Below are 12066 nucleotides of genomic sequence, written 5' to 3'. Positions count from 1 at the left end.
CCGCTCGCAGCGCGTTCTGGGAGTAAGCGCGGCTGCCTGGGCAGCGGGCGGACTTGCGCAGCTCGGGTTCGCGTCGCGCCTTGCCGGCTCCGCAGTCTCTCGGTCGCCAAAGGTCGGGGCCGTTGACTGCGAGGTTAGCCGGCGTTGGGTGTCGGCCAGGAAGAGACGGATGGCCAGTGTTACGTCATCTAGCATTTTTGCGCCCACTCCACGAAGTCCCCATCCGATCGGCAGCTGTTCCGCGGGATACGGGGCACCGAGTCTTTAATCGCACTGGACTCCTCGGGCCGCCTGGGCGGGGTGGAGGCGGGGGAGAGAGGCCGCCCTTGTGGATTTTGGCGGGATGTTGCGGGCAGCTCTCTCTCCGGCCGCCCTGGCGGGAGCCGGGCTTCACCTCTCCGACCGGCGACCGCCAGTGCCCGGGTCCCTGCCGCGAGGATTGAGAGCGTGAGCTTGTGGGTCCGCCCGCGGGCCTGGAGGGCACGCACGCCGGGGACTCGGTGGTGTCGGCTCGCGGCCGGCTTCAGACAGACGAACTCCTAATTGTGCGGGAACCGTTACCTTTGAACGCACAGGCTGCACCTTGTTTTGCGAACTCTGTGGGCGTGTAGGAGCAGGGCAATGGACTGGGTGATGTCTCCCAGTTCATGGTGGTCGTCTCAGTTACGTAGCAGCCGGCTGCACGAAGGCCCCCTACCGGGCCAGACCTCCCGAGCGGCCTGTGGTCGGAAAGCCTCGGCCTTTGCTCATGGAGCTTGGGCTGAGCGTGGGTGCCGGGCCGCCGGCCGCTGGTTCCCTTGAACGCATCGCCCCTTGGTCTGACATCCCCCGCCAAACAGGAAAGGCCTGATTCGATTTATTTCACAGGACACTTACACGTGGGTCTCACTGTCCTTCTACTTCGCAGTTAAGTTTACAATCCCGGCTAAGCCAGAAGAGCCAACGCGGGATCTTACCGACCGAGACCCCGGGTTTCCCGCAGAAAACGCTGGCCCAACTCTACGAGGCCTGAATCTCGCGGCTCTGCGTGCCCAACTCTCGCGGCTCTGTGTGCCTGACTCTCGGCGTGGACGCGTTCCCGCGCTTTCTGGCGTGAGGGTCAGAGGGCACGCCGCTGCGCAGGCGCACGGAGCTGAGGCTGCGGCGGCCATGGGGGAGGCGGGCGGTGCTGAGGAGACCTGCCGGGTCAGTGTGGGCGCTCGGGCCGCCAGCCGCCCGCGGGTCCGGGCTGTGGCGCTCTCCGCTCCCCCGCGCTGAGCCGCACCGCAGCCCGCCTGGGCGTTGCCCAGTGTGCCCGGGAGGGCCCTGGGCGTCGTCCGCGGGCAGCATGGCCTGGGCCGGGTATGGGGGGCAGCGACCCCAGCCCCGGAAACCACGCGTGCGTGTCTGGGAGGCTGCGCGGTGGGCGGTGGGCTTGCTCCTGTGCCTCCTGTGTCCCCGCCCGCGAGGCCCTGTCGCCGGGTCGGGCGTGTTCCGCCTCACGGTTGCCCGGCTGTCGCAGCCGCCGCACGTGGTGGTGCCCGAGCGGGGGGATGGACTTTGGAGCCGCATTCGGGTTCAGATCCTGCTGGTGTCCCTTGGTCCTGGGGTTCCTGAGAGTCACCTAGCCTGCCTGTGCCCCCGTTTCCCAGCGGGACAGCCTTGAGGGCTGTGGTCAACACGAAGCGTGCTGGCCAGCAAGGGGCTTGGCGCACCCAGTAGGAATCCAGTCAAATTCCTTTTCCTTCTGATTAGCGTGGCGCCGGCGGAGCGTTAAGAAAAAGTTGCTGGCGTTTCCCTGGGCTTTCAGCAGTAGGGCCTCGTTTGCGCTTGGAAAAACTGGCTCGCCATTTGAAGGCCGGGGCTTCACGCTCTAGCTGTAATGGACATAGTGGAGGGCACGTCAGGTGAAGACATGCTTTTGAAACAATTGTGAGCCCGGGAGGTGTTGAAGGAGGCAAGCTCACTTGGGCTGCTGGTCTTAGTCATCTGACGTCAAGTGTAGTAATCTTAAGGTGTGCTTGTTCTTTTAGCATATGGGAACTAAAGAAGAATTTGTTAAAGTCAGAAAGAAGGACCTGGAACGACTGACAACTGAAGTGATGCAAATACGGGACTTCGTACCCAGAATACTAAACGGGGAAGTGCTGGAAAGCTTCCAGAGATTAAAGATTGTAGAAAAAAGTGAGTGTTACTTCATCTTTAGCAGTGTCTGATGGTGACAGCAGTCTGTTTCAGCAGGTTTGCCTTCCGTAGCTGTGAAGTGACTATAAATAAACGTTAAGGTACTGTTACAGTCTTTGTAATTACGTTTGGGAGAGTCTGATAAGGCACAAGGGAGGGAGGTGCCCACAATGAGCAACTTGGCTGTGTGCAAATTTGTGTTGGAGGAAAGGGCTGCCAGCTTTCTGAGTATCTGCTACCAGCTCTCCTTTCTCCCCCTTTCATCTTTGGCGGAAGAATTTTATGCTTTATCATTTAAAAGCTCTATTCCAAAAATTAAGTCTTTTTTGTGTAACTTAAGGATCTTGCCGTGCAGCAACTTTGCAGGGGGTCAGGTGTGTCTATAGAGATACTTCTCTCGATGGAGGAACGGGTCAGTTTTAGCACTGATTTAAGTTGCTAGGACTTGTCCATTCAGACTCTGAGATTTGAGCTTGGCCATCGTGTCAGGTATCAGTCTAGGAGTCCTACTGAAGTTCCTGGAGCTGTTTCGGATTGATTCAGTACTTGCCTGATTGAGGTCGAGTTACTATCAAATCAGCCTTCAATGGTTAAGGCTAACTTACCGTTGTGTTTGATTGTTTGCCATCACTGCTTGGCCTCTAGAAGAGGTGTATCTCGGAGGCCCAGGTCATGTCTTTAGCGCTAGTCCAGACAAGAAGGTATGTGGACTCAACAGTACAAGTTTCTGGTTTGTGGAAAAGTATCTGGTCAAGGGGGCAGCCATATCCAGTTAGAGGGGAGAATGCTCATGGTTGCCATGGCTTCCTGCCTGTTTATTCTCTCTTTGGAATCCTCAGATCCGCTCTCGGCCCTGTGGTGTGCTCTGGGAGGTGGGCTCCTGCAGGCTGCCTGCCTCTTGCCTCCTTGCTGGCTGCCAGCGGTCTCACCGATAGAAGGAGTTCGGGGTGTTTCCTCCTGCTCCCTCCACAGCTATGTCGCACCCAGGAGTCACTCGCAGCTCTCACTGGCCTCCAGGAGTACTGTTTCCCCCCCTCATTCTTTCAGCTGGAGGGCTGCTGCCAGTCGCTGGGTGCTTTACCATCCCTTTTGGGTCTCTGACCCCTGCTCTCCCCTCTGTAAGTAGTCCTTTCCATAAAGTGCACACCAGGGTTCCCTTGTTTCCTGCTGGGATGCCGCCAGGTATGCTCTCTGTCACTGGTTACTGTAGCTCCAGGTCATGGTCTTCTTAATTTCCTTAGTCCTGATCTCATGCTCATTTAGGGAAGGAAAGTGCTGACCAGCAGCTGAGTATGTCAGCCTGCTGGGTAGTTGTATTTCTCACTGAAAATTAGTCAATTGGCATTCTGAAAAATACATCAGGGTCTTCTCATGAGTTGGTGAGCGCAAGTCAATTTTTGGAGATTAGTCCTCTGTCAAAATCAGGCTGGTGGTTACAAAAACGAGGCCCACAAATGACTCCATGGCGACCTGATCAAAGTGAGGCTCTAGGAGATCTTGCCTCACAGTCCTTGGCCTTCCCCAGCCACGCCATCACCTCTTTTCTGTTGATCTTCTCGGTCTGCTTTGCTGAGTCAGCCTTCTTTGCAGCAGCCTTTCAGCTCGTGGAGGTGCTCGAGGCTCAGGCCTAGGCCCCCTTCTCTCCTCACTCCGTGGCCTCTCCGTGGGCAATCTCTGCACACACATAGCTTCAGTTGCCATCTCGATGCCAGGGTCTCATAGGTTTTTCTCTAGCCTGACTTCTTCTCCAGGCTCAGGGCCCTGTATCTGACTCCTACTTGGCATTTCTTCTCGCTTGTTTCACATTCATTTCAAATTCTAAGTGTTTGTCTTAGCCTTATCAGGCTGCAGCCATCAGGAAGGACCTGTATTCTGACAAGGGCAGATTATTGGTTCGTTGCGGTGAGCGAGACCACACACCAGAGGGACTGTGGGCATCTTGCCAACAAAGGAAAGGACAGAGTTGCTGTAGGATTTGAGGCAGGGCCGAGTTTAGATGAAGTGCAGATGGAGCTGTGATTTCATGGGTTCCAAGCAGAGTAGGTCTGTGTGTGAAGGGGTCAGCATCAGGTCTCACTGCCGTGGCCCCAGGTCCTGCTTCCTTGAGAACTACAAAATTTAGGTCGATGGTGGCACATCAGGTCTAGAAATCCTTTATTTGAAGCTCTGCAGCTGGCTGGCTATCAAGGCTCTGCTCTGCTCTGTGTCACAGTGACTGCGACCCTGCAGGCGAGAGTGGGTGTTTCCTCCTTCTTACTAGTATAATTCCAAACAGCACAATTTCTGATAGTCTAGGATTTTAAAGAGTAAACTTTCTCTGAACAAGAAATCAGTAGCCACTGAAAGAAGGGTTCATCATGACACTTTACTCTTGCAGTGTGTCCTTGGGAGAAATGTTGTTTCCTGTTAACTTGGCAGCCAGCTTTCTGTGTCTGTTATCCCAGCCTAGCAAATTGCAGGACAGATTTTCACTTTCTCAGAGCAGGCTAATTTTACTTTCTCACATCTGACTCATGCTATCCCGCCCCTACCCCACTGGACACTGGGCTTTCCCAGCCTCCCCAGGGCACCACCATCCAGACAGAGACCTGGGATCCTCCTTGTTGCCACCTCTCCTTTCACTGTTCTCTCCCCTTCCAGCCCCGGCCTGTCTCCCCGTAAGTCCTGTACGTTTCCCCTCATGGATGCATCCAGAATTCATCAGCCACCTCCATTGCCACTGCCTCCACCGAGTCCAGGCCCCTGTCATTTTGCCTGAATCTCTGCTCCTGATAGCATTAACTCATTGCCACTCACCAGTCTGCTTTGTGTACTGTAGCCTGAGTAATTTTTAACAATTCAGTCTGATTATGTCATTCCCCTGCTTAAGTCAGTTTTCAGTGGCTTCTCTTTGCTCTTAGGATAAAGACCAAAAAACAAACAAAACCCTGACCCAAACCCCCTACCACCCCAAACTTTAAAACTGTACCATGGCTTGAAAGGATTTGTATTATTGGACGTAGCTCTGGCCCAGACTCATTTCCTTATCTGACTGCCTAGACAAGATTTGTCTTCCTGTTGGATGTTGTCATAGCATCCTGTACTTTTCCTTCAGACAGAATGGTTTTAGCCCCATCTTACAGTATAAATTGGTGGAAGGGCAGGGTCTCCCGTTATATTCTCTGTGCCTGGCTGAGTATTTGGTCCTAAGGGACCACCCAGCCTCCCGTTCCTGCATGCTCTTTTTTTAAAATTGCTGTGGTATCTCGTGAGGCTAGCGTGTGCTACAGGTCACTGGGTGTATAGGAAGGGAGGGTCGAAGTGGACCGGGGTGCTTGTGGTAGGCTTCACTGTGAATCTTGAACACGAGCTGGCCCTTGAAGACTTCTGCTTCTCTGGTCTGAGGCCTGGCCTAGAAGATGGCCTCCTAAGAGGCATCTTTCACTTAATTTTGGCTCTTGAATTCTTTTTTTTTTTTTTTTTTTCTTTTTTTGGCTGCACTGCGCAGCTTGTGGGATCTTAGTTCCCAGACCAGGGATCGAACCTATGCCCTTGGCAGTGAAAGTGCAGAGTCCTAACCATTGGACCGCCAGAGAATTCCTTGGCTCTTGAATTCTTATCACTCAGGTGACATGAAAGAAAACAAAAATCACCCCCCCCGCCGCCCCTTTATCTTTTTGTGAGGAGTAGGTCTGATGGCCCTTCCTCGGCCTTCCCAAGGGCCTGTCTTCCCAGAGGGATCACATGAGCCATTGCTTTGAGAATGGGTCCCTTAGAGTCAATCCAAGGATCACGCGGTGGCAGCAAGAGCTGTTTGACATGTGGGTTCATCCACCCTCTCCCTGGCCTGTGGTCCGACAGTTCTTGGCTTTGACCAGTATCAGAGTTGCTGTGTGCCTCCTGTCTTAAGCAATGAGAAAGGGCAACGTAGGAGTGGATGCAGGCAGGGAGGAAGGAGAGGGAAGCCATACACCTGACTTCAGGGCAGGTTTCTTTAGGAGAACAGGTGTGGATCTTTGGATGGTGTGGATGGGCTCAGGCTGTACAAGCCAACCAGAGGACTTAGGACGGTGTGATGGGTGTCCGGTCGTGAATGGGACTTAATTCTGCCTCTAGCACGGTAACTTAGTTTCCTTTGGGAAACTGGGCAGTAGGTGGTGGAGTTTGGAATAATCCTCCAAGGGTGTTGCCTGAGAATCTTTGGGGAATAGATGAACATTGAGGGCAGAGGCATGATTTATTAGAAGGGAAATGGAAAGATGTTTTAGGCTGGGGTAAGGCATGTAGGAAAGTCACAAATGGGAGCGAGCAGGATTGGTTGTGGGTTAATAAGCTAGTTTTTCTGCTTGACGTGGAGCAGAGATTGGGGTATAGCAGATGTCAGTGAATGTGAGCAGTTTATGCAAGACAGAATAATCATGGATTATTGTTTTAAATTTGGAAGGAGAGGCAGTTGGAAATTAGCACATGGAAATGACTTCAAAATAGTGATTAAAATGACATTTTCAGGGGAATGATTTTTGCATCTAAGTTAGGATAGGTTGAGGGCTTGGTTGGAAGGTGAAGAAAAGTTAACGTAAAGTGCTCATCAAGGAAGGTGTGGACTTGACGTTAGAGTGTGGACTGTGGCTGCATGGGTGGGGTGGACAGGACGTGAGAAGAAATGGTTGGTCTGGTTAGGCTCCGCAGGTGGGCGCAGAGCTCAGCCGGGGGGTACGGGGAGGTAGGAGCGGCCTGTGCGCTGCTGCTGTCGGCCGTCTCTGCTATTCCCCTGTCTAGAACGAGGACAGCCGCGCTTGCCTCACTGGAGGCATCAAGCTTTACAGTGAGCTCCCCTTTGGCACGTGCTTGGTACAGGCGGGGCTGGGGCGCCCTCCACGGAGAGGACGAGGACGTCCTCAGGTGGAGGGGCCCTGGACCCTCGCGTAGTAAGCGGGTCCCCGTGATGCTGCAGCGCTGCACGGCCCTCCTCGCGGTGACTGCAGAGCTATACTTCGGGGGGCGGGGTGGGATCAGCACTCATAACTCCCGTGTTGTTCAGGGCTCAACCGTACTCAGTAAAAGTTCGCTCACCCCCCTTTTCTCTCATCCCTTCTGGTGCACATTCTTCCAACAGTGAAGGACTTATTACTACATCAGCGCATGGCACGAGTTTGTTTTAAACTGGGAGAATCCTGCTTTTTTTAAAAAAATAAAATTTTTTATGGTATATGGTTGTTCAATATGTAAAATAAATGAAAGTTGTATTTTCTGCATAATTATTTTAAAAATTCAGTTTTATAACATTTAGTTTTAAAATCAGTGGGTACAATGAAGGTGTTTTTCTTAATTTATTTATTTATTTTTGGCTGTGTTGGGTCTTTGCTGCCGCGCACGGGCTTTCTCTAGTTGTGAGTGGGGGCCACTCTTCATTGCAGTGCGTGGGCTTCTCATTGCGGTGGCTTCTCTTGTTGCGGAGCACGGGCTCTAGGCGTGCGGGCTTCAGTAGTTGTGGCACATGGGCTCAGTAGTTGTGGCTCACGGGCTCTAGAGCTCAGGCTCAGTAGCTGTGGCGCACGGGCTTAGTTGCTCCGCGGCACGTGGGATCTTCCCGGACCAGGGCTTGAACCTGTGTCCCCTGTATTGGCAGGCGGATTCTTAGCCACTGTGCCACCAGGGAAGTCCCCAATGACGGTGTTTTGATGAAAACAAAAATTCAACATTAGACATTTTGGAAGACGGTTGCAGTACCATCCTCAGTGTCCAGTTTCTATTTTCATTTGTGGTTGTTAAGTAGCAAGAAAAAGACAAATCCCAGAGATGAGGAATTGCAAATGAGAAATGTTTTAAACAGCTCACCTTTCAACATGAGGACAGATTTCAATTAAACTGATCTTGAAGCTTGAAATCAGAGGGGTCAGATATTTTTGTTTCACAATTAAGTCACCAAGTCTAAGAATTTCTTGCCTTTCTTGGTTGGCAGGTGTTCATTTTGGAGAGAGATGATGGCAAAGCCACTCAGCCCATTTAAATTTTCATTGTCTTATAGAAAACACTTTCCAAATGAATTACGTTGCATTTGAGATGTTAAATGATATAATTTAAAAACAACTTGCCACCTTAGTGGCAGTCTGTCAGATATTCACTCAGAGTCTCAGAGGCGTTGGAATTATTTAATTTTACATGTTGACGCCAAACATAAACTACAGTGTCATTACTGACATTTTAAAATCTGCAACATTAGTTTTAACTTAAAAAATTTATTTGTTTAAATAAATATACTTAAATGTTAGTAGAGTGCATATCAGCAATGAATACAAAGAAGTGTAGCCATGATATACTGGAGAGATATTTGACTCGGTTTTTAGCAGAGAAAAAAAGTTACTTTGTGTAATTTGAGATCTGTACAGCAGCACCTTACCTCTGTGAGCATTGTCCAGTAGAACCCTGTGTGGTGATGAAGGTGTTGTATGATCTATGCTATCTACGTCTGTTTTAAAAATAGCCACTAGCCATCTGTGGCCAACTGACCCAGTGCCATTTATTGAAAAGGCAGTCTTTCCCTCCTGTGCTACAGTGTCTTTTGTCATAGTAGCTAGTTTTATGTGGGTCTGATTCTCAATTCTTTATTAGCTCTGTTATTTATTTAAAATTTTTTTTTAAATACTAGTATTTGGGCTTCTCTTGTGGCGCAGTGGTTGAGAATACGCCTGCCAATGCAGGGGACACGGGTTCGAGCCCTGGTCTGGGAGGATCCCCCATGCCGCGGAGCAACTAAGCCTGTGAGCCACAACTACTGAGCCTGCGTGTCTGGAGCTTGTGCTCCACAACAAGAGAGGCCGCGACAGTGAGGGGCCCGCGCACCGCGATGAAGAGTGGCCCCCGCTCACCACAACTGGAGGAAGCCCGCGCACAGCAACGAAGACCCAACACAGCCAAAAATAAATAAATAAATAAATAAAAATTTAAATACTAGTATTTATTAGTTTTTGTGTTCATTTTCTACTAGGTTGTTTTTTATTCTACCTCCCTGGTGAAACTCTCTTGTTGTCTATTTCTGGAACGTATTGGTCACAGTTATTTCAAAGTCTGAGTCTGATAAATCCATTGTCTGGATCACCTGTTGATCTGCTTGTATTGTCTGTTTTTCCTGTTGGTAGTTCTGGTAATTTTTTTTATTGATTAATGGATTTTAAAAAATGAAGTGTGTAGAGGCTCTGGATGTTGATATTTTTCTCCAGCAAGGACTTTTTCCCCCTGGCTTCTCTCAGTCAGTTAGAATGGAGTCAGAGTAGTTCACCTAAATCCAGTTAGGGATTGAGCTGGTTCACGGCTGATTTCAGTCTTAGTTCGAGCTGGCCTGTTTCTAGTTCATTCTCCCTCTTAGGGTTTTAGTTCTTCAAGGGGGTCTAACTGAGAGCTTGAGTCATTTCCCAGAGTCCTTCCATCTAGGTGGGCCCTGCCTGACCTTCAGGTTTTTTTTCTTTTTCTTTTCTTTTTTTTTAATATTTATTTATTTATCATTTATTTATTTGGCTGCACCAGGTCTTAGTTGCAGTATGCGTACTCTCAGTTGCGGCATGCATGCAGGTTCTAGTTCCCCAACCAGGGATCAAACCCAGGCCCCCTGCACTGGGAGCGCAGAGTCTTACCTGCTGGAGCACCAGGGAAGTGCCCTGACCTTCTGTTCTGACCTCTCCAGCGCCATGAGGTTGATGACAGCTCTGCCTGGCCTCCTGGCCTCTCTCCACTCACTGCCCGCCTGCCTCCCTCTGCAGCCCCTCTGCGCTTTCCCTGAGCTTCTACCTCCTCCAGGATCATGGCCTGCCCCAGGTCTCGGCTGCCTAGTAGCTCTGTACTCTGTGGTGAGATGCTCTGCTTAGCTTTGCTGCCTCTTTGCCTGTGCTGCTTTTAAATATGCAGATGCCTTGGGGAAGAGTGGGCTGGAAAGTTGGGCTTGCTCACTTCAGTGCATTTCCCTCTTCTCTAGGTCTTGGCTCTCAAGGCCTACGTGACTTGGTAACTCTCAAGTACCTTGAAACAACTTTTTTCTGGTTTGTTCAAATTCTGCTTTCCTACTTATTCTTGGCGGGGGGGGGAGATTGATCTGCTACATCACCATGCTAGCTGGAAATGGTTCTTCCATGTATGTTGTTATGACTTTTAAATTGTTAAAAATGTATTGTGATGTCATACAGAAAGGACAGGCTATGGAGATGTTCCAAATTAATGGAGACTAAAGATACATGACGATTAAATGCAATACCTGATCCTAGACTAGATGCTGTACCTTGAAGGAAGAAAATGCTGTAAAGGGCAATTTTAGATCATTTGACAAAATTCTAATGTCCGTGGTAGATTAGGTAAAGGTATGTTAATTTCTCTGAGGTTGACAACTGTGTATACTGGGTAACTAAGACATTATCCCTATTCTTGGAAAATGTTCACTGAAGTATTTAGAAGTAAAGGACCATGATATATGTAACTTACCCTAAACTGGCTGAAAAAATGTACTGTGTGTATGCTTGTGTATGGTCCAAATGAGCAAATGTGGTGAAATGTTAAACAGTACGTAAGTGTGGGTAAAGGGTATGTGGGTATTCGTTGTATTATTTTTATTCATGCAACATTTTGTAAGTTTGAAATTATTTCCAAATAAAACAGTGAAAAACATATTGTAAAATGGAAATACTAATTAAATGTTTACAGAACCATAAGCATCCCTGAGGCACTTGGGTTCTTAGCAGTGGGGTTTGAAAAGCACTGCACTACATGATTTCTAAAGCATTTGTGGGGTGTTTTGAGATTAATTTCCCAAGAGTTTGATATTAATGAGAAGAGAGGGGGACCTCTGTTTCAGCTCAGAGAAGAATTATTCTGGCCCATAGAAATATGAACTAGGGACTTCCCTGGCGGTCCAGTGGTTAGGACTCCGTGCTTTCACTGCTGAGGGCGCGGGTTCGATCCCTGGTTGGGGAACTAAGATCCCACAAGCCGAGTGGTGCGGCCACCAAAAAAAGGAAAAAGAAAGAAGAAACATGAACTAGAGAGAGAATCATTAGAGAGTGGGATAATCATTAAAGAGTGAGTGCCAAGAAAATATTATTTAATTTGAACAAAGGTTTATTGTGGCCCATATGAGATAATAAATACCAGAGTGTATCCAGTCCAGCTCCTGGCAGGAAACAGAAGGGGTAAACAGAGCATATCATAAAGAGATGACAGACCAAGGTGGGCAGGGTTTGGGGAACCAGCACAAGGGAGGCGAAGGCCCAGAACCTGGAAGAGTGGGGCGCCGTGCCCTCCCAGCGAGCGGCCAGACTGGCAGGTGGGTGGGTGCTGGGCAGGACCATGCCTCAGCTCAGAGGAGGAAACCACTGCTGCTTGAGCCTGGCAGGGGTAATGTAGTGGGGAAGTCGATGTCCCACCCTGCCTCCTGTCCTTGTTTCCTGTGGGGACCCACTGTCCAAATCCAACAGGCAAGGGAGCCGGTCACTGTGGAGGTTGAGTTCAACCTCTTACCTCTCGGGACAGAGCAGGTTGGAGAGTGGATCTGAAGGGCGCATGGAGACTGTCCAGAATGCAGGGGACTGGGAAAGGAGAAGATGGACTACTGCTGGGGGCTTAGTGGACTGAGGGGCAGAAAGGTAGCCAGGGTGGAGGGGTGGAGACATACGTTACTTGGACAGATCACTACCAACCACCCAGTTGTTAACATTGTATTTTATGCCAGTCAGTGAAAAGCGGAAGTCCCTGACTCTTTGGTTTGGGAAATAACTTTAACAGAATTCGTTTGAGTTCAGCAAGGTTGATCTTAGTTTTCTGCGATAGAACTCAGTTGAAAATCAGTCAGGTAGGTATTCACTGTATGCCTGGTATGTGTCAAGCTCTGCTAGGTGACATGGGGATATAAAAAGGATAAGATCAGATCCTTTTCCTTGATAA

General features: G+C 49.7%; 1 protein-coding gene across 11 annotated transcripts in view; it reads left to right on the top strand.

Moving 5' to 3' along the window:
• The first annotated feature begins 44 nt into the window (after positions 1–44).
• Positions 45–12066, top strand: part of HSF2BP (heat shock transcription factor 2 binding protein) — a 90913-nt gene continuing 78891 nt past the window's right edge. The window contains exons 1-3 of one of the 11 annotated variants that reach the window (XM_068547168.1): positions 45–133; positions 908–1098; positions 2013–2163. In XM_068547168.1, coding sequence (XP_068403269.1) covers positions 2016–2163 — 148 coding nt within the window. In that variant the 5' untranslated portion in view covers positions 45–133; positions 908–1098; positions 2013–2015. The other 10 variants (XM_068547167.1, XM_068547166.1, XM_068547162.1 and 7 more) reach the window with 10 other exon arrangements.

This window comes from Eschrichtius robustus, chromosome 6, assembly GCF_028021215.1.
Source record: "Eschrichtius robustus isolate mEscRob2 chromosome 6, mEscRob2.pri, whole genome shotgun sequence".
Taxonomy (NCBI): Eukaryota; Metazoa; Chordata; class Mammalia; order Artiodactyla; family Eschrichtiidae; genus Eschrichtius; species Eschrichtius robustus.
The sequence above is the reverse complement of the archived record's forward strand: the minus strand, read 5'-3'. Positions and strand labels throughout refer to the sequence as shown.